Consider the following 23,864-nt stretch of genomic DNA (forward strand, 5'->3'; position numbering starts at 1 on the left):
TATATTGTGTATTTTTACACACCTAACACGCCATTCAGCATTCAGGACCTGAACTGTAAGTTTTATAATATAAAAAATGTGTCGACTATACAGTACAGACTATACGACTATACAGTCCCCCAAAAAGGGATGTCCGGCCTAGGAAAATATACGACATCTCCCTTTATTCAAATATTATTTAAAAAATGTGTTTAATGTGTAAGCATATTATTGAGATGGGAGTCAATGGAACATGCCAAATTGTGACAACGTCATTTTTGGCCAAGCTGTCAAACAAAGAAATTAAGAGCACATGCATAAGCAAGAGAGAACCAACAAAATATTAATAACTGCTTGTTTTATGCTTTTGCCAGTGAGTTTTGTTGTTTTTCTATGCTCTTTTTTTCTTGCATAGTAAAATAAAACCTGTAGCTGTAGTTTACCTTACATCTTATAAATCATATTTTGATGGTTCAATCAAACTTGTAGGGTCATTAAACCAAATATCCCTTCCAGACCACTGGATTTTGGCCACTAGCAGTGAACAGTAATAAGGAACATTAGAAATAACGCTTTTCTAGAAATTTTACATTTGTGCGCATAAAAAGTTCATATGATTCAAATTGAATTTAAACAAAACGTTTATGCATAATGCATTGCATGATTGTCAACGTCTAACATTACATTTTATAATAGTTTTTGCTGCCGTCATTTAGCACATGGAATACATAAAGATTTGGATTTGCAGGTAACCATGTCATTTCCATGTTATCCAGTGGCAGAATTCAGGGTGTGTTTGATGCACTTAATTTTGTTTTAAGTGTCTAATGTCATCGGCGCCAGCTCAGGCTCATGGGCCCGGTTGTCTCGCTAGGTTTTGAGCCGCGTACGCCAGCTGCTCTGTCTCCTCGTGCCAGTCCAGCCCACCCTCTCCTCAAGTTACCAGAGATAACACAGCTCAGAGAAATCTGTCCTCCTACCCCTCCCTCACTTGGCCCCGGGCCCCTATGATAGAGCGCTAAGCGGGGACTCTTAGGGATATCAGGGGGTGTGCAGTTTGGACAGTAACCCAAGCCAGTACAAACACAGCCCAAATATATCCACAGCCACTCTGAGGTGGGGGATCGAGTGGGCATCTGGATGAAGACTGGCACTGGAGTAGAGGCAAAAAGAATAACAGAAGGAAAGAAAGTTTAGGATCTTACTTTTATTGGCTGAGAGGTGTCCAAAAACAGTCTGGAATGAACTTCACTTTGGGCTTCAAAGCAGGGTTGGGAGACTCGAGTTCAATGGAGAACTTGGAGAAACAGCTCATTTGCCCCATTTGTCTGGAGATATTCACTAAGCCTGTGGTCATCTTACCCTGCCAGCACAACCTCTGTAGGAAGTGTGCCAATGATGTTTACCAGGTATTGCTTCATTCCTATTATAGTGTTCTAGTGTCCTATTTGTCAGGTTGAATGATCATTCTCTCTGTGGCATCCAGAAACTCCATTAACATAGAGCTGTTCAGTTTGAAGTCTTAAAGGGTTCACCCGAAAATGAAAATTCTGTTATTAATTACTCACCCTCATGTCGTTCCAAACCTGTAAGACTTTCGTTCATCTTCGGATAACAAATTAAGATATTTTTGATGAAATCTGAGAGCTTTCTGTCCCTCCATTGGCAGCTACACAACTACTTTGACGCTTCAAAAAGTTCATAAGGAGATTGTAAAACGAATCCACATGAATCGAGCGGTTTAATTTTCTGAAGAGACACGATCACTTTGAATGATGAACAGATTGAATATAGGCTTTTATTCACATATAAACATTCATCAACTCACACATCAGTTGTAGTAAACAGAAGCTTCCACAAGAACCAATGAGGTTCATTCTCGTGTTACGCAGCACGTTTGAGCTTCAGCAAGAACCAATGGGGTTCATTCTCATGTTACGCAGCACGTTGAGCTTCTTGCAATGAGGTTCTTGTTTTTATTCACGTAAATGTGAATAAAAACCTAAATTAAATCTGTTCATCATATAAAGCGATCGAGTCTCTTCTAAAAATTTGGACTAAACCGCTCGATTCATATGGATTCGTTTTACAATCTCTTTATGAACTTTTTCAAGTGTCAACATGCAGCTGCCAATGGATGGACAGAAAGCTCTCAGATTTCATCAAAAAGATACACTTGTGTTCTGAAGATGAACAAAAGTCTTACGGGTTTGGACGAATTGAGGGTGAGTAATTGATCACTGAATTTTCTTTTTTGGGTGAACTATCCCTTTAAAATCTGGAAGAGATTTGGCATTCCTCTTTGGATTTTGAAAAAGTGGTTTTGGATTTATGAGTAAATGTCTGTGGTTAAAATTACTTCCACATTTGACAACATGCCTAATTAGCCAACATGAAAGTTGCTTAAAACATATGGCTGCAATAAAGATGTAAGTGTCTTATGATTTGAGCAACTGTTGTAGACCTCATGTAGACACTTGTCAAATTATTGGTAGTTATTTTGTCTATTTTTGCTCTGCCAAGTAATAGTTCCAAGTCAAAGGCAAAGCAGAATCAGCCGCGTATCAGAGCAGAGCAACAGTGGTGTTTGGAATGAACAAATCGCTTGAATGAATGAACGGGAGTCCTCAGCTAAACAAAATATAACATCTGCTTTCATGTCTGATAACATTATTTACATTTCATAATAAACTCCGACTCGTTTTCCCTCTGTTTGTTATCGTGATTTGGAATGTGTGCAAAAGATTGTGGGGGATTTAAGGCCGCGAAGGATACACCCGATTCACCCTTCAAAGCAGGTCAAATGAAGGACACGAAACGAAAGGCCTTCCAAGAATCCTTCAAATTGAGATGGCCTTCAGCGAGATGCAGCCGAGATGCAGCCTTCCGTTTGAAAAACACCCAGACATCCACTTGTGAATGAATCGTTGTTTTTAAATGATTCGGTTGAGTGGATGATTTCACTCAGTCGCGTGACGACATCTAGTGGCATATCGATGTAACCTGCAGAGAGGGCCACTGAGAATGTCACTTTTTTTTTTTTTTGATGGAGGAAGGAAGCGATTGAAAGTAACACAAGATTGTAAAAGACGGTTTACAAAAAGGTAAAGGCTTAGAGATTAGAAAGAAAGAAAAATAGAATAATTTCCCCCAAAAGAAAATGTATAGTAGGCTAGGCCTAGTTGGGGCACAGAAAAGCGGAGTGATACAAACAGCAGCGAAAATTGTCAGTTGATGCCGCTCAATCATTCAAATTCAAGGACCCGGATCTGTTGACATTCGGTGACGCCGCCGAGAACCTGTTGATAATTCGTTGTGTGCTGTTGTGAATTTGCCATTTATTTGGACATTTAAAGCGTAACATATGAAAAATGTGATGTTATTTTCCCGAAGTTATTCTATTCCTCAACCTCGTTTACTTTAAAAGTTTTAAAACGTACTTAAAAGTCTATTTTGAGTTGACTACTGTTTAGTGAGATTGAAACAAGACCTTAGAGGCAAAGCAGACAAATAGAGATCAATAATCATTAAGCATTTCTGATTTATGCAAAAACTCTTTTACTTTGTTCCTTTGAGGTATTAGTCTAGGCATCTCATCATCAAGGTGAGGTTCTCAGTAGAGCCATTATTCCCTCTCAGTGGGTGACTTAGTTGGGCCAGACTTTACCATGACTGAGAGCTGCTATCCATCTATTAATGCTCATCTTTCACTTTTAACAAGTACCCAAAGATAACTGACATACAAATTACACCATTTGGTGGGCAAAGGCATCCATCCATTCATTCACCTATTAATTTGTCCACACAGCAGGTCTGCTCTTTTCTTAGTCCTACTTTATTTCGTATTGTAGCCACATGGAAGATGAAAAAATCTTAAATGCCATAAATGATTATTGATTATTAAATGATATTGTTGACTCCTCCATTAGCTTACAGAAATTACACTGATGTGTGCAATGGCAGATTAACTAATGTTTTACTTTTACTAATATTCTTTTACTGGTTTAGGCCTCTAGCTCTTTTTGGCAAAACCGGGGCCCTACCACTCTGTCTACAGGGGGACGTTTCCGCTGCCCATCTTGTCGCCATGAAGTGATATTGGACCGGCATGGTGTATATGGCCTTCAGAGGAACCTGCTAGTGGAGAATATCATTGATATCTACAAATCTGAGACTACAAGGTCAGTTTCGACTTGGAGTCATCTCCAAAGCGCTGGCTTTTTCTGGGCCTGTTCCAAGCTCCAAGAACAAGCATATCTGTTTTGGAAGCACCACTGATATGAATGAGAGCTATTTGTTGTAGATAATTCAAAGCAGTCGTTTCTGTATAGAGATCCAGCAATCCCCCCCGAGCTGTGAAGCAAAAATACACTGTATGCCAACAAATTTAAATTGTTACAAAAGTCTAGTGACACGCCACTAACCGACACTGTTCTGTTTCATCAATGAGACTTAAACCCTGTGTAGTGACACAAATATGTGATTTACTCACATGTGGGAGATTTTCTGCCACGCCACGTAAACACAACAGAGGCATGGGACCTGAGGCTCTGGTGACTGCTGCAATCCGTTGCCAAAAACACTAAATATAACTAGGACGCTTTATCCCTGTGGCAATAAACAATGTGTCATGAGACCTCCTGTGAAAAATATGCGTAATTGGGTATAATAAGACAGATAGACTTTGAGGCCTTTTGTAACAAACGCTGAGGTGCTTATCATGAATATATAATGTAACATGGTTAGTAATGTGTCTTTGATGGAAAGCAGGTCACCTGAATTTAGAGGTTGTTTCAAAGACACAAAAGATCAGTTGTGTGTATATACAACTGATATACATACATATATACTGATATAACCTCTATGAATGCAGAGGTTGTTTCAAAGACACAAAAGAGCAGTTGTGTGTATACACACAACTGATCTTTTGTGTCTTTGAAACAACCTCTACATTCATATATATATATATATATATATATATATATATATACATGCATATAAATTGACAAATTATTTCAAATTGTCGCTAAATTCTCTCTCTCTCTCTCTCTCTCTCTCTCTCTCTCTCTCTCTCTCTCTCTCTCTCTCTCTCTCTCTCTCTCTCTCTCTCTCTCTTTATATATATACAGTCCCCTCCAAAAGTATTGGAACAGTGAGGCCAATTCATTTATTTGTTCTGTAGACTGAAACCATTTGGGTTAGACATCAAAAAATGAATATGAGACAAGAGATCAACATTTCAGCTTTTATTTCCAGGTATTTACATCTGGATCTGATACACAACTTAGAAGATATAACCTTTTGTTTAAACCCACCCATTGCTTATGCGACCAAAAGTATTGGAACAGATTAACTTAAAATAGATTAAAGTGAATAAGACTTAATATTTAGTTGCAAATCTTTTGCTTGCAATAACTGCATAAAGCCTGTGACCCATTGACATCACCAAACTTTTGCAATCTTCTTTTGTAATGCTTTTCCAAGCTTCTTTCAGTTGTTGTTTGTTTTGGGGGGTTACTACCTTTAGTCTCTTTTTTAGCTGGTAAAAAGCATGCTCTATAGGGTTTAAGTCTGAAGATTGACTGGGCCAGTCTAAAACCTTCCACTTCTTGCCCTTGATGAACTTCTTTGTTGTTTTGGCACTGTGTCTTGGGTCATTATCTTGTTGCATGATGAAGGATCTCCCAATCAGTTTGGTTGAATCTTTCTGTAAATTGGCAGACAAAATGTTTCTGTACACTTCTGATATCATTTTGCTGCTGCCATCATGTGTTCCATCATCAATAAAGATTAATGAGCCCGTCCCAGAAGAAGCCATGCAAGCCCAAGCCATGACATTACCTCCACCGTGTTTCACAGATGAGCTCGAAGCCTCTGTACTTTTGTTCATGAAGTCTTCTGTGAACAGTAGATTGAGATACCTTCACTCCTGCCCTCTGGAGGTTGTTGCTTATGTCACTAACAGTTGTTTTAGGGTCTTTCTTTACAGCTCTCACAATCATTCTGTCATCAACTGCTGATGTTTTCCTTGGTCTACCCATTCGAGTTCTGGTACTTAGTACACCAGTGGTTTCTTTCTTCCTCAGGACATTCCAAATGGTTGTACTGGCTATGGCCAATGTTTGTGCAATCGCTCTGATTGATTTTCCATTTTCTCTCAGCTTCACAATTGCTTGTTTTTCGCCCATAGACAGCTCTCTGGTTTTCATGTTGGTTACACGTCTAATTATAAATGTAGTCTGCACAGGCAAAACCCAAATCTGAAACTGAGCGCAGACATTCAGTGCTATTTATTTACCAACAGGGCAACAAAACACACCTGTCAGTCACATGTTCCAATACTTTTGGTCGCATGAACAATGGGTGGGTTTAAACAAAAGGTTATATCTTCTAAGTTGTGTATCAGATCTAAATGTAAATACCTGGAAATAAAAGCTGAAATGTTGATCTCTTGTCTCATATTCATTTTTTGATGTCTAACCCAAATGGTTTCAGTCTACAGAACAAATAAATGAATTGGCCTCACTGTTCCAATACTTTTGGAGGGGACTGTATATGTATATATATAGGCTATATATATATAGGCCTATATATATATATATATATATATACCGGTACACGCACAAGAAAAATTGTGGGGAAAAATAAATAAAAATTTACCATATTATTTTGTGATATCAGCTAGGTCATGTTTTCTCTATATTTAACAATAAATCTTTGCAAAATTATTATTATTATTATTTTTAAACAAGAATAAAAATTGCCCAGCGGGTAAGAAAAATAAATATTATTAAATGTGATGTAAATGTGTTTTATTTTAACATTTTTTAAAAGAAGACTACACAAAATGTTTATTTAAAAATGTCTAGTTAATTTACATCCTATTTTTTTTCTTGTTGAATATTGCTTCACTCTGAAATACATCACATTATGGAAGTAAAATGTTTTCAGGAGAAAAATATTATTTCAAGGAGATTTCAAGAATGTCTAAATTTTTTGACATAAACTTATAAATGCTAATTACAATTTATAAATATATATCCTGTAGTAATATATCCATTCACAATAATATGGTTTCAAATGACTACCCTATCAGCAGACATCCACTGGATGGCAGTATTTCATAAACATATTCTGTTTTGAACAGGCCTGCTGCCAACACACTGCACATACAAACCATCTCTTTCCACTTGAGAAGACAGATTAGGACAGATGCTTGTTGAAAAGGTCTATGTGAGTAATGTGCCCATTTTAGGACAGAATATCATATTAGTTGCATCAATCACTTTTAAACGGAGCACCTGCTGCAAATGCCTTTAACGTCAGATTTCCGCATCAGCTCCCGTTATAGTGATTCACCTCAGGGAAAGTGATATCTCACCTCCCATGTCACAAAGAAAGAACGCTTGTTGTTGTGTGTAGTATATCATTACATGCGCAATTTAGAACCAGTGTCATTTGCTATTCAGAATTGAGGATTTAGGAAAGATTAAGGAAGATTACGATTTTAGAATTAAGGATGTCTTTTAAATTTTGAGTTTTAATAGAGGTAGCAAACTGGAATAATTCTATTGTAAAATTCTAATTCAAATGTGAATTTAGGTAAGAATTCATAATATAACTAGTTTTATGTGTAGTTTTAGAATTCTAGAATTTCCTAGAACATAGGTATGTTAAAATAATGAGCTGGACATTGTGTGGTGCTGTATGGCAAAATGAAAATAAATTTTGATTGCTTTGATAATTGTTTTACGGTATTTAACTGGTCAAAACTTTTAGGTAATTAAACTGTATCGGTCAAGAAAAATGTTCTTTTTTTTGTTTATACTGTAAGGTGCAGTATGTGTCTATACAGAAACTGACTTTAAAATAAAGCTATTAATTGCCCAGAAAAAAAGAACATTTTTGAAAAAGATCAATATTCAAATTGTTTGACATGCCCCAATAGCTGTGTCATTAAATAGAAATATTAAATACAATTTTAATATTATATCATATATTTATTTATTTATATATTTGATTTATTATCATAATTATATATTTATAATCAGTTACTTTTTCCTCTGGAGAAAAAATTGGTGATAGCTCAATTTTGCAATCTCTGATTTACCAATGCAAATCTTTAAAACCTTTCCACCATACCATAAATCTCTTTCTGTTTGGACTCTACAGGTTACTCCTGCCCAAAACAGAGCAACAGCAGCTGATGTGTGACCAGCATGTGGAGGAGAAGATCAACATCTACTGCCTCACCTGTAAGACACCGACATGCTCCATGTGCAAGGTGTTCGGGGCTCACAAGGACTGTGATGTGGCCCCACTGCCGCTCATCTACAAGAGACAAAAGGTAGAGGATTTGCATACAGTACAATTGACTTCATCAATTGACTTGTGAATGACCTCAGAATAAAACCGCCTGTTTTGAGGCTGTGGTGCGACACTGAGAACTAGACAGATGTGTTTATAACACGCTGACCAGCAAGTTTCACACATTAATAGGTGCTCGATCTCACCAAACTTCTCTCGCATCAACACCCACTCACATGTGAACACACATACAGTACAAATACCACCAGCAGCCCTGACTCCTGCCTCAACCAATGACCGCTTTCTCTTCAACCAATGACTTATTTTTTCAGTTTATGCTGCATCTAATTTGTCTAACAAATTAGCTATTTATGTTTCCTGAAGAGATTAATCAAGAAGTCAAATTTAAAAGAGCCCACCCCAGTCTGTATGATATTCGGGTATCTAAATATGACACGGATCCCTCCTTCATATTAAAGGTACACTATGTAACTTTTTTTGTTCAAAATTAACAACATTTAAATAATGAGTCAATACATCATCTATCGTTCTTCTTCTCTGTAACTGACGAACTTTTAGTTGGTTATTAAACTGAACCGAATCAACAATGACTTGAGCTGAACAAAACTGACTTGAACTGAATAATGACACTATTGCTTTACATCAGAATTGACCTGTTTATTACTGTGAAGCTGCTATATAAATAAAGGTGACTTGACTTGACTAAGTATGAGCAATTGTAATGCTCTATACAGCAAACACCAATAATAGCACATCACAGAACAGACAATGCGTCTTACATAGGACCAAGATACTTATGAGATTAAGGTTGTTAAAAAACAACAAAACAACAATGTCTTTCGTCACACAAAAACATGCAATTTTGTCACTTTCTGATGCTTTCTTAACCTACATGATATTGAGGTCTTGACCTGCACCTCTTGTGAAATTGCTAGTAATGAAGGTCTTCATACCAGGGTGCAACTGGCCCTGAGAAATGAGTCACTCCTCCCTGTTGTGTTTGAGTCATAGCAGCTTCTTCTGGTCTTTACCTTTTATTTGTCAGTTTTGTCCTCTGTAAGTGCCTGTTCTCAGCTCTCTCTCTCTCCCTTCAGCAGCTACCAGATGAACAATGACTAAACGTATCAGCCTTTCCCAATAGAAAAGCATGTGCATGGTGGACACCATATGTCGATCTGTTATGTGTAGTGTTCCTATGCTGAAGGTCAGTTCTCATCGTCAGAAATAGTCTCTTTTTTCTTGTAGTATATCTACAGTATATCCACTTCTGTGACTCTTGGTTTTGGGGAACTGGAACAGAATGACGTAACGGATCATATCGGGTGGTCGATGCCCAAACCGAGCTCCCAAACCACCATAATTTTTGCCAGGTGGCTATGATGACATTTTCTCTTTTAGTCATGGCCCACTATAAACAGTGAATCACTCATTTCAAATGCAAATCAGCTAAGTTTGATCAGTCATGACGGGTAACATTCCTACAATCTCGGCTTTTAGTTCACATGCTGTTCTCTTGTCTGTAAGTGTGGTTATCACAAGTTGCATAGCCAAGTCTGACATGGCTTTCTTGTGAAAGATGAGTGCATTGGTCATGTGCCTGCCCCCCCACCCCCCACCCTCTTTTTATGTTTTATGAAGACCTGTGATAATTGGTTATATTCTGCTGTTTTGTCTCAGACAGAGCTAAATGATGCCATAGCTATCTTGATGGCAGGAAATGAAAGAATACAGGCCCTGATCTCACAGATGGAGGATATTTGTAGGACTGTCAAGGTGAGAAAGAAATGTTACTGTAAACCACAACAATTATGATATTGTGTGATAGGACTGGGTGATATATTGAATATTCAAGATACATTCATGATGATTTACTTCTAGCATTAAACATTTTGAATCTTCTTGGGTGCAGTGGCTGTTTAGTTAAAATTATGGATCCTCTGATTCTCAATTTTAGGGCAAATATTTATAATGTTACAAAAGTATCCTGAAAAAAATGCATACATCCATCGAGAGAGGATTTTTATATTGCCCATCTCTAGACAGTGATGACTTTTAAATATTTTTAAAAATGTTGAAACTATTGATGTGTAACTTTTACTTCAAAGTAAAGCAGTCGCTGGTAATCTTTTGCAGGAAAATGGTCGTCGACAGATGCAGCACATCTCTGATAAGTTTGATGAGCTTTTTGCCATCCTAGAAGAGCGTAAAAGGGAACTAGTAGAGACAGTCGGCCGTGAGCAAGACCAAAAGCTAGGCCATGTTCGCTCCCTTATCCGTCTCCAAGGAGACCACTTAGAGATGTCCATCAAACTGGTGGAAACAGCCATCCAGTCCATGGAGGAACCTCAGATGGCTGTGTTTCTGCAGGTACAAACTATCTATCTATCTATTGTAAGATCCGGCTGATCGGCCCAACTTCCGGTTTCAGGCCAGCAGGCGTGTTATCGTCTTTTTAGCGTCGCAAAGTAATTTGGTTAAATAAGACACATTCACATATGCAATTATCTTGTTTTAATCTGACTCCATGAATTAAAGGTTTTGATAATATCTATGCATCACTAAAAGTGAGCGAATGTTTGACTATTCCTTTTTAAACTATTAAATGAACAATGTCAAAATCAGTTTGAATAATCAAATGTAAACAATTTATTATGTCAGGTATCAGGTTAATTGTATAATCAATTCAAAGATAATCAATACAAAACATGAATACAGATAAGAAATGCGAACCCAACCTGAATAAATACATGAGGCTGGGAGTCTCGGTCACTCCCAGCCATCATGGGCCAGTCTGGATACAGAAAGCGCACCGATTCCTCTGCCGCATTCCATTAAATAGCCAAAACCTCTTTCACATGGTTAACAATGGGAATTTACATTCAGAGTTGACACCTTTTGGGGGTAGGAGACCATTTTCCTAGAGACAACCTTCCTTTGTGTGCCAGTTTCTCTAATTTCTCAAAACCTGATTTCTTATTGTTTAACTTAGTTGGAAATGAGACATTTGTACCACTCACTCTGAGACATTCCAAATGACACTAAACATAACACTCAATGATAATCATTCACATTAAAACCGATATATATATTCTTGTGTGAGTTTTTAGGTGTTTCTGAGAGGGAGTGAGACTGCATGGGGGAGGTCAGATGTTCATTTCCAGCAAGGTCCTTTGTCTCATAGACCAGTCTATCTCTCCAACCAGTTTTCCCAGTCTTACTCTATCTATCTATCTATCTATCTATCTATCTATCTGTCTGTCTGTCTGTCTGTCTGTCTGTCTGTCTGTCTGTCTGTCTGTCTGTCTGTCTGTCTGTCTGTCTGTCTGTCTGTCTGTCTGTCTGTCTGTCTATCTATCTATCTATCTATCCATCTATCTATCTATCTATCTATCTATCTATCTATCTATCTCAAATGTAAATGTGTGTCCCTGTTACACATACATTTTCCTGGTTAAATAAACATTACATAAAGACCAAATACAATTCTATTTTGTATTTTTACACTATATAACTATTGTTCTATTTATTAAAACCAAGTATAAATCTCATCAAGTTAATCTCATCATTTATTTCAAAATAATAACTAAGGGCAGTAACAATTTAAACAATATATTTTATTTGTGAAATGAAGTTCAGCTGTTCTTCGTGACAAAGCAGTGATATCTAAGTGGGTGAGTTGTATAATTGCTTATCTAATAGTGTTCCCATTAACGCCATCATTTTCTTAATTTAGGCCCATTCGCAAACGTGCATGAAAACAAGAGGCAGGATTTATCGCACAAATCAATCATATCCAACCATAACAGATCATATACAATCATTGCTTCCTCTCACGTGACTTTCCCCCATTCATTCTCAATTACCCCCCACCAAACCCAGTGCACACTTTAAGCGGCCTGTTAAGAGTCAATAGGCTCAGGAGAGGCACGAGAGACCTTTTTAATGTCACATTTTGTCATTTCTTTCTTTGTAATATCGATTATTTTCTCATCCGATTTTTTTTGAGGAGACACTTGCCTTGCCTCCTCGGAGAAAACGCCCCTGGAACAAAAATATGTAAGAATAAATCAAACTGAAAAGTGCTAATGAAGTGGAAAACGGCCTGTTAATATATATATTGTACTTGAAATCTACAGATGCAAATATATAGTGTACATTTTTGGATGTTTTCATTCCACTACAAAATTGACCAAAATTTCATTCAAAATTGACCAGTGCATGGATTTTTCCCCTGTAGTGTTTTGCCCTTAAAAATCTAGATCATTCGCCTCAAAGTAGTTTTCAAAGCTAGAGACAATATTACCTTGTCTTTAATGATCACTTTCTACATCTAACTCCCGCAAACAGGTGCTTGTGAATATGTGACGTGGACTTATTGAGCTGTGTGGAGCTAATGCTGCAACAGTGGCAGAGCTGGTTGCTTTCAGAGCCGCCCAGAGATGCTTGATGCAAATGACCTAGCCCTTGCGTATGCTGTTTGCTGATCGACACTGTGCCTGTTGCTACATTTCAAGCGTCCTTTAACCACAAGGCCCATAGAGGGGGGCTGGCATTGATTAGCGAAAACCTCCCACAGCTGGGGACGGAGGAACACAGACCCCTGTCCTTTGACTAGTGGCTCAAACGATCAATACTTCACCATGGCTGAGAGCTGCACTCTGCAGAAAGAGACTTTAAACACAGGTGATGGAGAGGTGAAATTGTTTTTCGAAACATCTTTCACGATAAAGCATCAGGTGCAGCGCTGCTCTTTTTAACTAGCACTTCTCAGTGTCAAAGGAGGCTGCCTAACAAGTGTCTGTGATTTAGTATGTGCGCAACGAAACTATGATGAAGAGGACTGGGGGTTTTATGTTTTAATCTGCTGCAGAATCCTCTAGTCCTAAAACAAGTGTTCTTCTTTGCTGTGTTCACAGAGTGCAAAAGAAGTGTCCAAGAAGTAAGTCAGCTATGAGTGATGTGTTTTGAAGTGTCTAAAAGGGATAGTTCACCCAAAAATAAAAAAATCTGTTATCATTTACTGATATCGTGTTACATAGCGTGTTTGACTTTCTTGATGACCGAATTTTCATTTTACGTTGAACTGTCCCTTTAAACTAAACCATATTCAGCATGCGTGCTTCATCAATATCTGATGCCTCCTAAAGACTAACAATCATGATTAACAACATCACAGACAATGACTCAACCAGCCTCCCACCCCTAACAACCCACTGTATTATGCATTGGTTCATAACATTCATCTACATCAATATTGTGGGAAAGATTCTGGATTTATTGAAATCCCTCATACTTCCACTTATTTATCTTTTGCTGACTTCTGCGTGTAATTCAGCTTCAAACGCTTAATGTGTAGAGATTTGTGGACCCACTGTACTATTCTAATGTATTTTCAAATGTAATTTAATCCTGTGATGGCAAAGCTGAATTTTCAGCATTATTGCTCCAGTCTTCAGTCACATGATCCTTCAGAAATCATTCTAATATCCTGATTTGCTGCTCAATAATACTTTATTATTATCAATGTTCAATCCGTTTTGCTGCTTCTTTTGTTTTTGTAACATAAATGTCTTTAATGTCACTTTTAAGCAATTTAATGCGTCCTTGCTGAATGTAAATATAAATGTTTTATCTGCTAGCACATTTGGTTACACTTTATTTTAAGGTGTAATTGTTACATTGTAATTATACATTTAAGTATTGAGTCATATTAAGAAACTACATGTACTTACTACAAGGTTAGGGTAGGATTGGGATTTGGTTGAGGGTTAGTTGCATGTTATTATGCATAATTTACTGTTATTACTATGGCAATTACATGTAACATGTGTAAGGAGACTGTAAAATAAAGTGTTACCGCGATTTTTGAATGCTCCCCCAACAGACATTCTACTGACTATAAGTATAACTTTGCAAGTACATGTCAAATTATTCTACTCACCTGAACCCTAACATCTAACTATAACCTAACAGTCTACTACTCAACTGACTGGTAGTAGACATGTATCTGCAAAGTTACTTATGGTTAGTAGAACGTCTAAAGTCGACCATCAAAATAAAGTGTAAACATAAAATCTTACTGATTCCAAAACTTTGAACTGTGTATGTTAAAAGGGTTGTAAAAATGGCCTTTTCACAAGATGTAAATTAAGTCTCTGATGTCCCCAGAGTGTGTATGTGGAATGTGAAGTTTTAGGCCAAAATATCCCACAGATATTTTTATATAGCATGTTAAAGTTTTCACTTTTTGAGGGAGAGCAAAAATGCAGTTTTTTTTTGTCTGTTTCTTTAAATGCAAATGAGCTGCAGCTCCCTGCACAGAGGGCGGAGCTTCAACAGCTTATGTTATTTTACCTCACACAGAAATGCACTGGAAAGTTCAAAAACTTGTAGCCTTTTATGTTCAAACCGGAGTCAGAAAAATGGAGAGACTCAATAAGTGACAACATGTAGACAACATTTCAGAATGGTTAGTTGGTGAATTTATGTATCTTATGTGTAGTTATCTTCTAGTCATTGATTAGCTGTCTTGATAATCTAAAAATTGCGTTCCCGGGGCGGGGTTTATGTAAATTCTAGGGTTGGTGATGTCACTAACTTTGGAGGAATGTGGTGTAGTCCCTACCAGCCGTTTGTTGTGGTGCTTTGAACTTTGAGCGTTGTAACTTTGCAGATGTTGTTTATGCTCAAACAGCAGCATTACACGCTAACTAAAGTTAGAAAAGTGAAGAAATGTAAGATTAAAATGTAAAATCCCTCAGGGACTTATGCTGACTATTTTTCTCTTACAGTCTTTATCAGCATTTAATTGTTTACTAGTTGAGGATTACTTTTATAATTTCTTTGTCAAGCACAATATTTCAACTCTGCTATGGGAAAAATCAATGCAGATTTTTTTCTTTATAAAAAGTTGAAAAAATATTAACATATACATAATAATGTAATATGTTGCGATTTTTAAAGTCTATATAGCCATTTTGGCTAAACATTCAACCCTTTAAAAAAAAAGGGTTGTTTTTTGTCGAGGCACATTTATTTATTATAATTATAAATTATAGTGATAAATAACTGGTAATTTACAATGCTGTAACCACATTTTTAGAATTGGCGGTAATAGTCGAAGAAACGGCTATTGAAAAAAACTTTTACTTTGAGCATTATTGGGAAAATATGATTTGTAAGTTGAAAGACATGAACGTTCAACATTGAGGTTTTCACAGGTATTTCCTTCAGTAAATGCAAGTCTTCCGTTGATGCTGCTAGCTAATTGCCTCCAAAAGCAACTTTTCTTTGCAAAACGAAACTTTATGCAGCGTGCGCAATAACGTATGAATCAGCATTCATCACATTTTCCCCCAAAACCTCTAACTGTTTGGAAAAATGCTTACGCTTACAACACTGTCTAGCTGTGTCTTATGTTTCATGCTACCCTCCACCTGCGGAGACTGCGAGTGGTGCCTCGTGCACCTGCGTCACCAGCAGCCACGGGGAGACGGAGGAACTGGGACCTAACGCTATCCGTCACTTTTATATTTATCCGAGCAACTTCACCGCTCTGTCCTTGACAGGATCACAGACACTGCCAAGGCCACCGACATTGAGCAGGCGGAGGCAGGCTTTGAGAGCATGGACCACTTCATCATCAACACGGAGGATGTGGCCGACATGCTGAGAGGCATTGACTTCCCATCAGGTAAAGGCTTCACACCTATGATGACATCATCTTTCTCATATGTCCAGTTATTATTTGCATTGGTAAGTTGAAGTTGCATTGCAATGTATTTAGTGATGAAACGTACTTTAGTTGCAGGGGAAGATGGGGAAGACGGCTGCGATGAAGCTCCTGAAGACCTGACCAACTCGCCTGGTCAGAGTGGTGGATCAGGGAGATGCTAACTTATTTTTAAACCCAAGGTTAGTTTCAAAGATGAAATCATGGCCTTAAAGGGATAGTTCACCCAAAAAGGATAATTTGCTATCATTTGCTCGCCCTCATGTCGTTCCAAAACCTGTATGAGTTTCTTTCTCCTGTGGAACACAAAATGAGAGATTTTGAAGAACATTGGGAGCCAAACAACTATGGAGGCCATTGGCTTGGATGGATAAAAGGACATTTCACAAAATATGTTCTTTTGTGCTCCACAAATGAAAGCAAGTCAAAATTCCTTTAAGGAATTAGCCTTTTTTTTTTTCAATGTTATAACATTGGTACAAGATGGTCTGAAAACCATTTCAAGCCTACTGTATCATATTTGATACACTAAGGCCTTTAAATGATCAACATCCTCTACAAATTTCTGAAAAAATCAGGTATATAGTAGTGTAATTTAATAAATGTCCACCTTCAGGTTGTGGTACATGTCTTTTTGCTGTGAAATCTTTTCAGATTTTTATTCAGTAAACGTAAGAATAACTTAATTGTTGTTAGTAATATATTAGTATGAATACTTATTGGACTGAAGCAACTTAGGTTTACTTTATTATCCATTCATAAAAAATAAAAAATAAACATCTTGACATGTATCAAATATGATACATCAGGCTTTTGATGAAGGATCATGTGTACATTTCCCGATCACTGTTGTATTGCATAGCATTATGTTTTGCCCCCACAATAAAAACTACAGATCTTTGATTTTAAAACTAACCATTTAAATATCATATTACTAACACAGTATCGGGAGATCTAAAGTAATAATTGATATTTATATGCATTTTATTTAAGTAGTCAGCTATATTGTTATAAAGATCTCATTGATTTACATTATAGCTATCAGAATGTCATCTTATTTTTTGCCCATATAAATATCAGCATCTGCACCAAACTGCATATTGCTCAGTTTGGGCGTCTGTATAAAATTAAGGTGTTTTATCCTCCTTAAATATGAGCTCCATATTCTTCTATATCCTATATGAGCTATATGGCCTGATGTATTAAATATGATACTCAGCAAAACACACCTGCAAAGATTTTTTTGTTATTTAGATGTTTTTTTTATATTTTGTCTAAAAGTTCAATAAACTTTTCCAATTCAAAACATTAGAATTTCTGACTATTATTTAATGTCAGGCTTTATGTGGTTAAAGTGTTTCTCTTCTCTATTAGTGTGAATCTGGCAGATCATGCAGACGTCCTGTGACGTGAACATTCTTGGCAACAGTGGCACTCATTGTGTTGAGTACACTCGTCATCTCCTACCAAACTCTATTAAAAATCTGCTGACTAAAGTCTCTGCAAGGGGTCCATAAACATTTAGATCTGGTGAAATGTTGATGTGATGCACTCCACCTGTGTGAAACATATACATAAAAATCACCTTAACGCCAGTTATTAAGAAATTGCAAGATGAGTGAGAAAAGATCATTTAGTATCATTTGTTTGCAGAAGCCACTTGGTTTAATAATTTTGTATCTGACACAATTAGCTTTTTTAGTGTGAAAAACATAGGCGATGGAGAGGTGATGTGAAATGTAAAACGTTTTCTTAATGTGAAGAAAATGTTAATTATACAAAGAACCTTTTTCCACTATAGAACCTTTTGTGCAATAGAAAGTTCTTCATGGAACCATCAATGCCAACATTTTATTTATAAGGAGCTGTTGAGCTCCAAAAATGACAAAAATCACTTTAAAAGTCAATGAAAGTAGTTTTTATGACTCATCTGCAATATTCCACGTGCTTATATGAAATCATTATCCCTTCTGAATCTCATTAATTCTCAGTCGATGCATCTTTGCTTGTCAAGATCCTTTGATTTAAATTTAAATCTCTTTCTCACTGCCTCTTTTTCAAGCCTTCATGCCGGCTTCAGAGGACTTGGAATATTGGGCATAGACTGTGTTTAAAGGTGCAGTAAGCGATTTCTGAGAAACGCTGTTGGAAGTGGATCAGACTGAGTACCACAGCACACTTGTAGCCAATCAGCAGTAGGGGGCGTGTCCACTCATGATGAGAGTGAGTAAGAGGGAGATTTGAAGAAAGACTGTAGAAAGAGAGATGGCTGAGAGACATTGCAAAAAAGAAAAGGTCAGGGGAATATCACTGAATAAAGAAGGGTCATGATCAGGGAAGAGCTTAAGGACCCATATTAGAAAAGCCTGAAAAGGTTGCTGGGGTTGTGTTGTTTCAGCTCCACACATGAGTATTATTGGCTTTGCTATAGTTTATAAATAATAGTTTGTTACATTTATATAGCGCTTTTTTCTGGGACCTCAAAGCGCTTCACATATGGATGGGGGGAATCTCCTCAAACACCACCACGCTATGTTTCACAGAACCAAGATATTCTGTTGTTGTAATGTTTGCTATTATAACAGAACACGTTTGGGTGTAATTGTTTGCCTGGAGATATAATCATGTATAGTATGTTCATTTTTGTTCTTCCTTCTCATTCGTCATCTTTGCTTTATTTTTCGTGAAGCGTTATCGCTATGATAAAGAGACATCCACTCATGCGTTTTGGGGGCGGAGCAATGAAGGGAGGGGTGTGTGTTTAGGGCCAACCTTAGGGTAGTGCAGTGCAACCGCACCGGGCCCCGTGCCCCGTGCTTTCGGGGGCAAATTGCAAATGGACCACACTGGGCCCCGTCCAATGCTTGTTTTTTTGGTGTGTTTGTTTGGGTTGATTTCAAATATCAATATATATTACTCAGAAATTGCTTACTGCACCTTTAATTGTGCTTAATTGTCATTTTTGAAGCATGACAACCCCTGGTCCCCATTCACTTTAATTGTACAGACAACAGTGTGATCATTATGCCTAATTTATCCTTTTATTGTGCAGCATATACACACTTAAAAATAATGGTTCTAAAATGGGTTTTTCACAGTGATGCCATTTTTGGTTCCTCAAAGAACCTTTCAATAAACAGTTAGAACCATTTTTTTTCTTAGAGTAAAGAACTGTTTAATAATCTAAAAACCTTTCATGCAGTGGAAAGGTTCAATGGAACCATAGATGTCAATAAATAACCTTTATTTTTAAGAGTGTGTGAGTAAACAGCAAAAACTTACCAACCAAGGTGTAAAAGTTGTTTCTAAGATTCATGCTTTATACAACTTGGAAAATAGTATTTGCGCAAAATGCATATCCTGTTCTTTAAGAGGTGGGTATCCTGTCATGCAGGGGCATCCCCATCTCTGCAAGCTTTCTTTAAATAACCGTTCCTCTTACTTCAATTTAAAGGTCAGAAACCTCTTTGAATCGGGCCAGGACAGCGTGCAGCTTTCTCTCTGGCACTTTACTGATCTAATAGGACTGTGTGTCCATTGAGTAAGTGCAGCGTTGAGAACAGGGCTAAATCGCAGTGGCAGGCACTCTGCATCTTACCTCTTGGCTTCTGATGGACCATCCACCCCCACCTGTGCTGGAGCCGTGAGTCCACTTCCACCCATTACTTAATAACCGCTCGCCTCTGTGCCACCAGCTATGGATATATGGCAGTGGAGATATATGACGTGCTCACGGACGCTGACCTTGTCACTCGTGCTGTCAGCTCACTGATCAATTCATGGAGGGAAGGAGAGGGGAAGAGTCATTTGGAGAAGCAGCATTCGGTCTAAGTATGTGCAGAGCTACTCCACACATGGAGTGTGTCCACTCGGAATGAGGATGGATCTTATTTTGAGGACGTGGTGCGTCACAAGCTGACGTACCAGCCTTCGTGTAATTTAAAGCTGTAATTTTTCCTAGAAAAATGTTTTTTTTGTTTTTTTTTGCGGGTGTCAGAAGCAGGATGAAGAGGCAATCTGCGGGATGAGATGCGACTTGTTTAACCGTTACTCGAGCTTAATATATCATTTAGAGTTTCATTTCTTTATTGTATGCTTAAATGGCTAAAGAAAAACTGTTTATGTAACCCGTTGCGCACAATGACACGTCTTAAAACAATGAGTCTTCAGTCAACATATGTTCTTGCCAATGCAAATCACACACTGTCCTCTCCCACTTGCCCCATTTATGACTAAAATAGACTGAGTGTAAGTGGAAGATTATGGAAGATTTATCTCATATATTTTATTTTTCATTTCCAGGGTATTTCCTGTGCTGACTTAAGAGAGACTATAAGGAGGAGGTTTTGTTTAATCCTTTCAACATGGCAAGAGCTTCTTTCATCTGGCGTTTCGTGGCCCTAAGACTCTGAGCTATAGTTCAGTAAGAGGAATTACAAATTTATTCATAGCTTTTACATTCTGGATGTTTAAAAACTATGTGTTTGTGATGCAGCTTTTGCTTTTTTGATCACATAACTTTAGCAGAGTTGATACCACTGAAAGTTAGAGGAGAACACATGAAACCAGAAGAGACACACACACACAGTTTTGCATTCTTTTGTTGGTAATCTATACATCAACATTTTTCATTTTCAAATAAAGATGCTTTGTGTTTTCATTAAAAGTGGTGAATGATGTGTATAGCATGGGCTGATATTTCTGGATCTACAAACACACCCAACCTTATTTTTAAAAAAAAAGATTAATGATTAATTTAAATCGAAACTGCAAATGTCACTATACTCAACCATTAGTATCACATGTAAAAAAAAAAAAAAAAACTTTTGGAATTATTACCGTTACAGCCCTTCAATCCATGATATGTATTTAACATTTCAAAAGAGCATAGAGTAATTTCCATTGTGACATCTCGCCTGTACCTCACCACTTTGTGTTTTTATGTTTTGCGTAATGTTAATTCAACCCGTGTCTGCTGTGATCATTACCACTTTTAATGGGTGATAATGAGGTTTACATGTTTGCAGTTACTTGTAAAAGGCATGTAGTCTCATTTATTTCTGCAGATTCATGTTCAAAATACAAATTCATGTTTATGCATTTAGGTGCAATATAAGATGTCATTTACATAATGATAAGCAATATACAGTGTACAGTATATCTCTACCACTTTGTAATATTGTCCAACATTATTGTCACAAACGTGGGTTAGCCTCTCGGTTGAAGTGCGAAGATCATTGTTTCCCACCATGTGAGGAGAACATACTTTTGCACTTATACAGTGAGCATCTGGGATTATATTGGCATTATTACCAAAGTATAGCATTTTATGTCATGAGAACACTCCTGTTGGCAAAGCAAGAGGTTGCAACCAAACCAGCCATATAAAAAACGACCCTTAACAGTGGCCCGTTTTCAACCATATTATAGAATTAGCGATATTTGTAATGGTTTAGTAGTACTGTGCCTCTTCCATTCATAACACTAATTAGGAGGCCGATATCTTTAAACACTAAAAGCCAGTCAATTGTAGATAAATTGATTGATTTGGTAACATATGAACCCTCCTGCACAGCGTTTAGAGGTCCTGAACAGGTCTGTTGTGGCTTTTGCATGTGGTTTCCCGAGTTCTGAAATGGTCCAGAGGTCATGGAGACAGCAGCAGGTCACCAGAAACTCTTCTGGCTAACAGATGGATGCCACTCTTAAAAATAAAGGTTCCACATAACCCTGATGCCACAGCCTTTTTGAAGAACTGTTTTATTCTGTAGTCAAGCTGGGTTGCTTTAAAGAACCCAGAAACCAATAGCCTGATCTTTTGTTTTTGTTTTTTTCATCTCCAAAGAACCACAGCCAACTCAACAACGACAAGGAGGCTGCAAAGAACCACTGAAGAACCTTTATTTCTAAGAGTGTGGGTCGAGCAGGAGGCATCGGTGAATGTCGTATGCTTTAGCGAGAGTTTTGGGGGTGTGAAAGAGTGCATTGAGCTTGATCTTTACTCTCAGACTGAAAGCATCGTTGAACTACAGCTACTTCCCAACCTCGTCTAGATATTTGCGGTTCAGTCCCGCCTGTTCCCTTTGATTCTCGTTCCGCGCCATTTCTATCATGTTTCTCAGCAGGTGGAAGGTGAGGTCGATGGAGATCGGAGGATCGTCGTTCCGTTTGGAAAACTCCTCTAAGCTGTTGTCCTCGTGAGGAGAGCGCATCTGCGCCGTGGGGAAGTGCTGGAGATGCAGGACACCTGCTTTCCGCGCTCCGACGGTTCTCTGCAAATACTGAAGGAGTTTTTCGCCCAGCAGGAACGACACGGCGTCGTCTCCAGCCCTGTTCAGGAGCACGTCGTCTAGCTGGCTGCTCATAAAGCTCATTTCGCGGGGTCGACAGGTGCTCAGCGGGATGTGGGTGGTCAGTAAGACTGAAGTAATGAGCAGGACCAAAGGGACGGGCTTCATGCTGGACACAGCCGCGCGCTTCCTGAGGAAAACACCCAGGTGTGTTACTTCACATCAAAACAAAACTTTAACACATGCTGACAAGTAAATAGTTATATTAGTATGTCAAAATTGACATTAGCAAACGAGTTATTATAAATAAATCAAAAAAGCTTAGGCCAAAACAAAGAAAAAAAGCTAAAGTTAGAAATAGACTTCTATAAAAGTAGGCTACTATTATCGATTATAAAATTAATAGATACATTCTGAGATAATTCTTCTTTAAAATTCTTTGTTTTTCATATGTTAACTACAAAAATAGATTTATTGTATTATGTAGGCTAATATAAAATAATTCATATAAAAAAGTGGTCTCAATAGCTATATACAAATATAAGTCGTACATCAAACAATACCGGTGAAGAGTTTGCAACTCGTTTATAAAGCAAAACAATTAAAACGCTGGTCCACGGTTTAATAACTATGATGATCGTCAATATCACAGTAAATGTCTAGCCTAAAACGAGCAAAAACCGTCAACTAATATTATAATACTACCTAATCTACTCTGATAGACAGACAAACCGAATCTTGAAGAAATCCAAACAATAAACTCAATGAATGAACAATAATGACAGTCCTGTACAATATAAACACTAAGACTCATTCTCGAACCTAAGCTTGAATGGCCTCAGTCAAGAAGTTGAAAGCAAGTCATATAAGGTAACTTACTCGATCGTCTTCTGTTGCTTCAAAGGTACTTGTAAGGAAGAGTGTTTGCAGACAGACTGGAGTGGAGCTCCTGTAGCTCAATGGTTATATACATCACACACCGCTCCATTGACGTCAGTGGAGCTGCATAAACTGCTTGTAAATGAGGCAATTCTGAACTGGAAGGAAGAGTGGAGTAAAAGGTGCTGTAGATCCGAAGGACAAGGTGAGGCGTTTTTTCTTTTCTTTTTTGTCTCTCCAAAGTTTTCAATCAGCAAAGATGATCTTGATGCCGTTGCAAAGTCATGAACTTAGTTTCAAAGAAAATGTATCCGAAGTTGGAACAGACCGGCGATCAGTGGATGGTGATACTTTGACAATCAAAAGACTTTGTTTTTTAAATGCACCCGAGCAAAGTGAGCTGATGAGCTGCTGTCGTGATGGATTTCTGCATGGATGGTCATTTGTGGTCAGAAGGAGAGCAGAAGCGCGCGACCGGGACACGAGACTCTGTCCAAGGTGCTGAAATTCTTCAAGACGCAGCCAGACCTCAGTTCATTATATTACAATAAAACTATTTCTTTGCATATTTCTGTCTATTCTGGGTGAAGTGTTTCTACGTTTGTTTGTTTATATACTAATATATATTGCAACCGTAACGGATTAACTGTAAATAG

At 37.7% G+C, this 23,864-nt stretch overlaps 2 protein-coding genes across 6 annotated transcripts; one reads left to right on the forward strand and one right to left on the reverse strand.

Moving 5' to 3' along the window:
• The first annotated feature begins 1,045 nt into the window (after positions 1-1,045).
• Positions 1,046-22,262, forward strand: trim54 (tripartite motif containing 54). 5 transcript variants are annotated; one of them, XR_013794419.1, is made up of 10 exons: positions 1,046-1,388; positions 3,988-4,160; positions 8,152-8,326; positions 9,985-10,080; positions 10,441-10,674; positions 13,224-13,246; positions 15,876-16,000; positions 16,118-16,221; positions 17,414-17,481; positions 20,342-20,462. XR_013794419.1 is itself a non-coding variant. In XM_079584249.1 (9 exons), exons 1-8 carry the CDS (start codon positions 1,221-1,223, stop codon positions 16,201-16,203), a joined length of 1,080 nt encoding a protein of 359 aa, XP_079440375.1. In that variant the 5' UTR covers positions 1,046-1,220; the 3' UTR covers positions 16,204-16,221; positions 22,162-22,262. The 5 variants fall into 5 exon arrangements, 3 of the variants coding, with proteins under 3 accessions (XP_079440375.1, XP_079440374.1, XP_079440373.1); XM_079584249.1 differs by lacking the exons at positions 17,414-17,481; positions 20,342-20,462 and adding an exon at positions 22,162-22,262; XM_079584248.1 differs by lacking the exon at positions 17,414-17,481 and having other exon boundaries at positions 20,342-20,845.
• Positions 20,623-23,348, reverse strand: uts1 (urotensin 1). The gene is made up of 2 exons (XM_079584255.1): positions 23,209-23,348; positions 20,623-22,519 (listed from the first exon to the last, which is right to left on the reverse strand). Exon 2 carries the CDS (start codon positions 22,495-22,497, stop codon positions 22,072-22,074), a length of 426 nt encoding a protein of 141 aa, XP_079440381.1. The 5' UTR covers positions 22,498-22,519; positions 23,209-23,348; the 3' UTR covers positions 20,623-22,071.
• Between the last annotated feature and the right edge of the window lie 516 nt (positions 23,349-23,864).

The sequence above is a fragment of the Phoxinus phoxinus genome (genome assembly GCF_949152265.1).
Source record: "Phoxinus phoxinus genome assembly, chromosome: 16".
NCBI classification, from domain to species: domain Eukaryota; kingdom Metazoa; phylum Chordata; class Actinopteri; order Cypriniformes; family Leuciscidae; genus Phoxinus; species Phoxinus phoxinus.

Coding starts and splice junctions, on each gene's coding strand:
- trim54 (XM_079584249.1), top strand. CDS start 1,221: ATGAACTTCACTTTGGGCTTCAAAGCAGGGTTGGGAGACTCGAGTTCA. Junction 8,327..9,984: donor TCATCTACAAGAGACAAAAG/GTAGAGGATTTG, acceptor GTTTTGTCTCAG/ACAGAGCTAAATGATGCCAT. Junction 10,081..10,440: donor ATATTTGTAGGACTGTCAAG/GTGAGAAAGAAA, acceptor AATCTTTTGCAG/GAAAATGGTCGTCGACAGAT.
- uts1 (XM_079584255.1), bottom strand. CDS start 22,497: ATGAAGCCCGTCCCTTTGGTCCTGCTCATTACTTCAGTCTTACTGACC.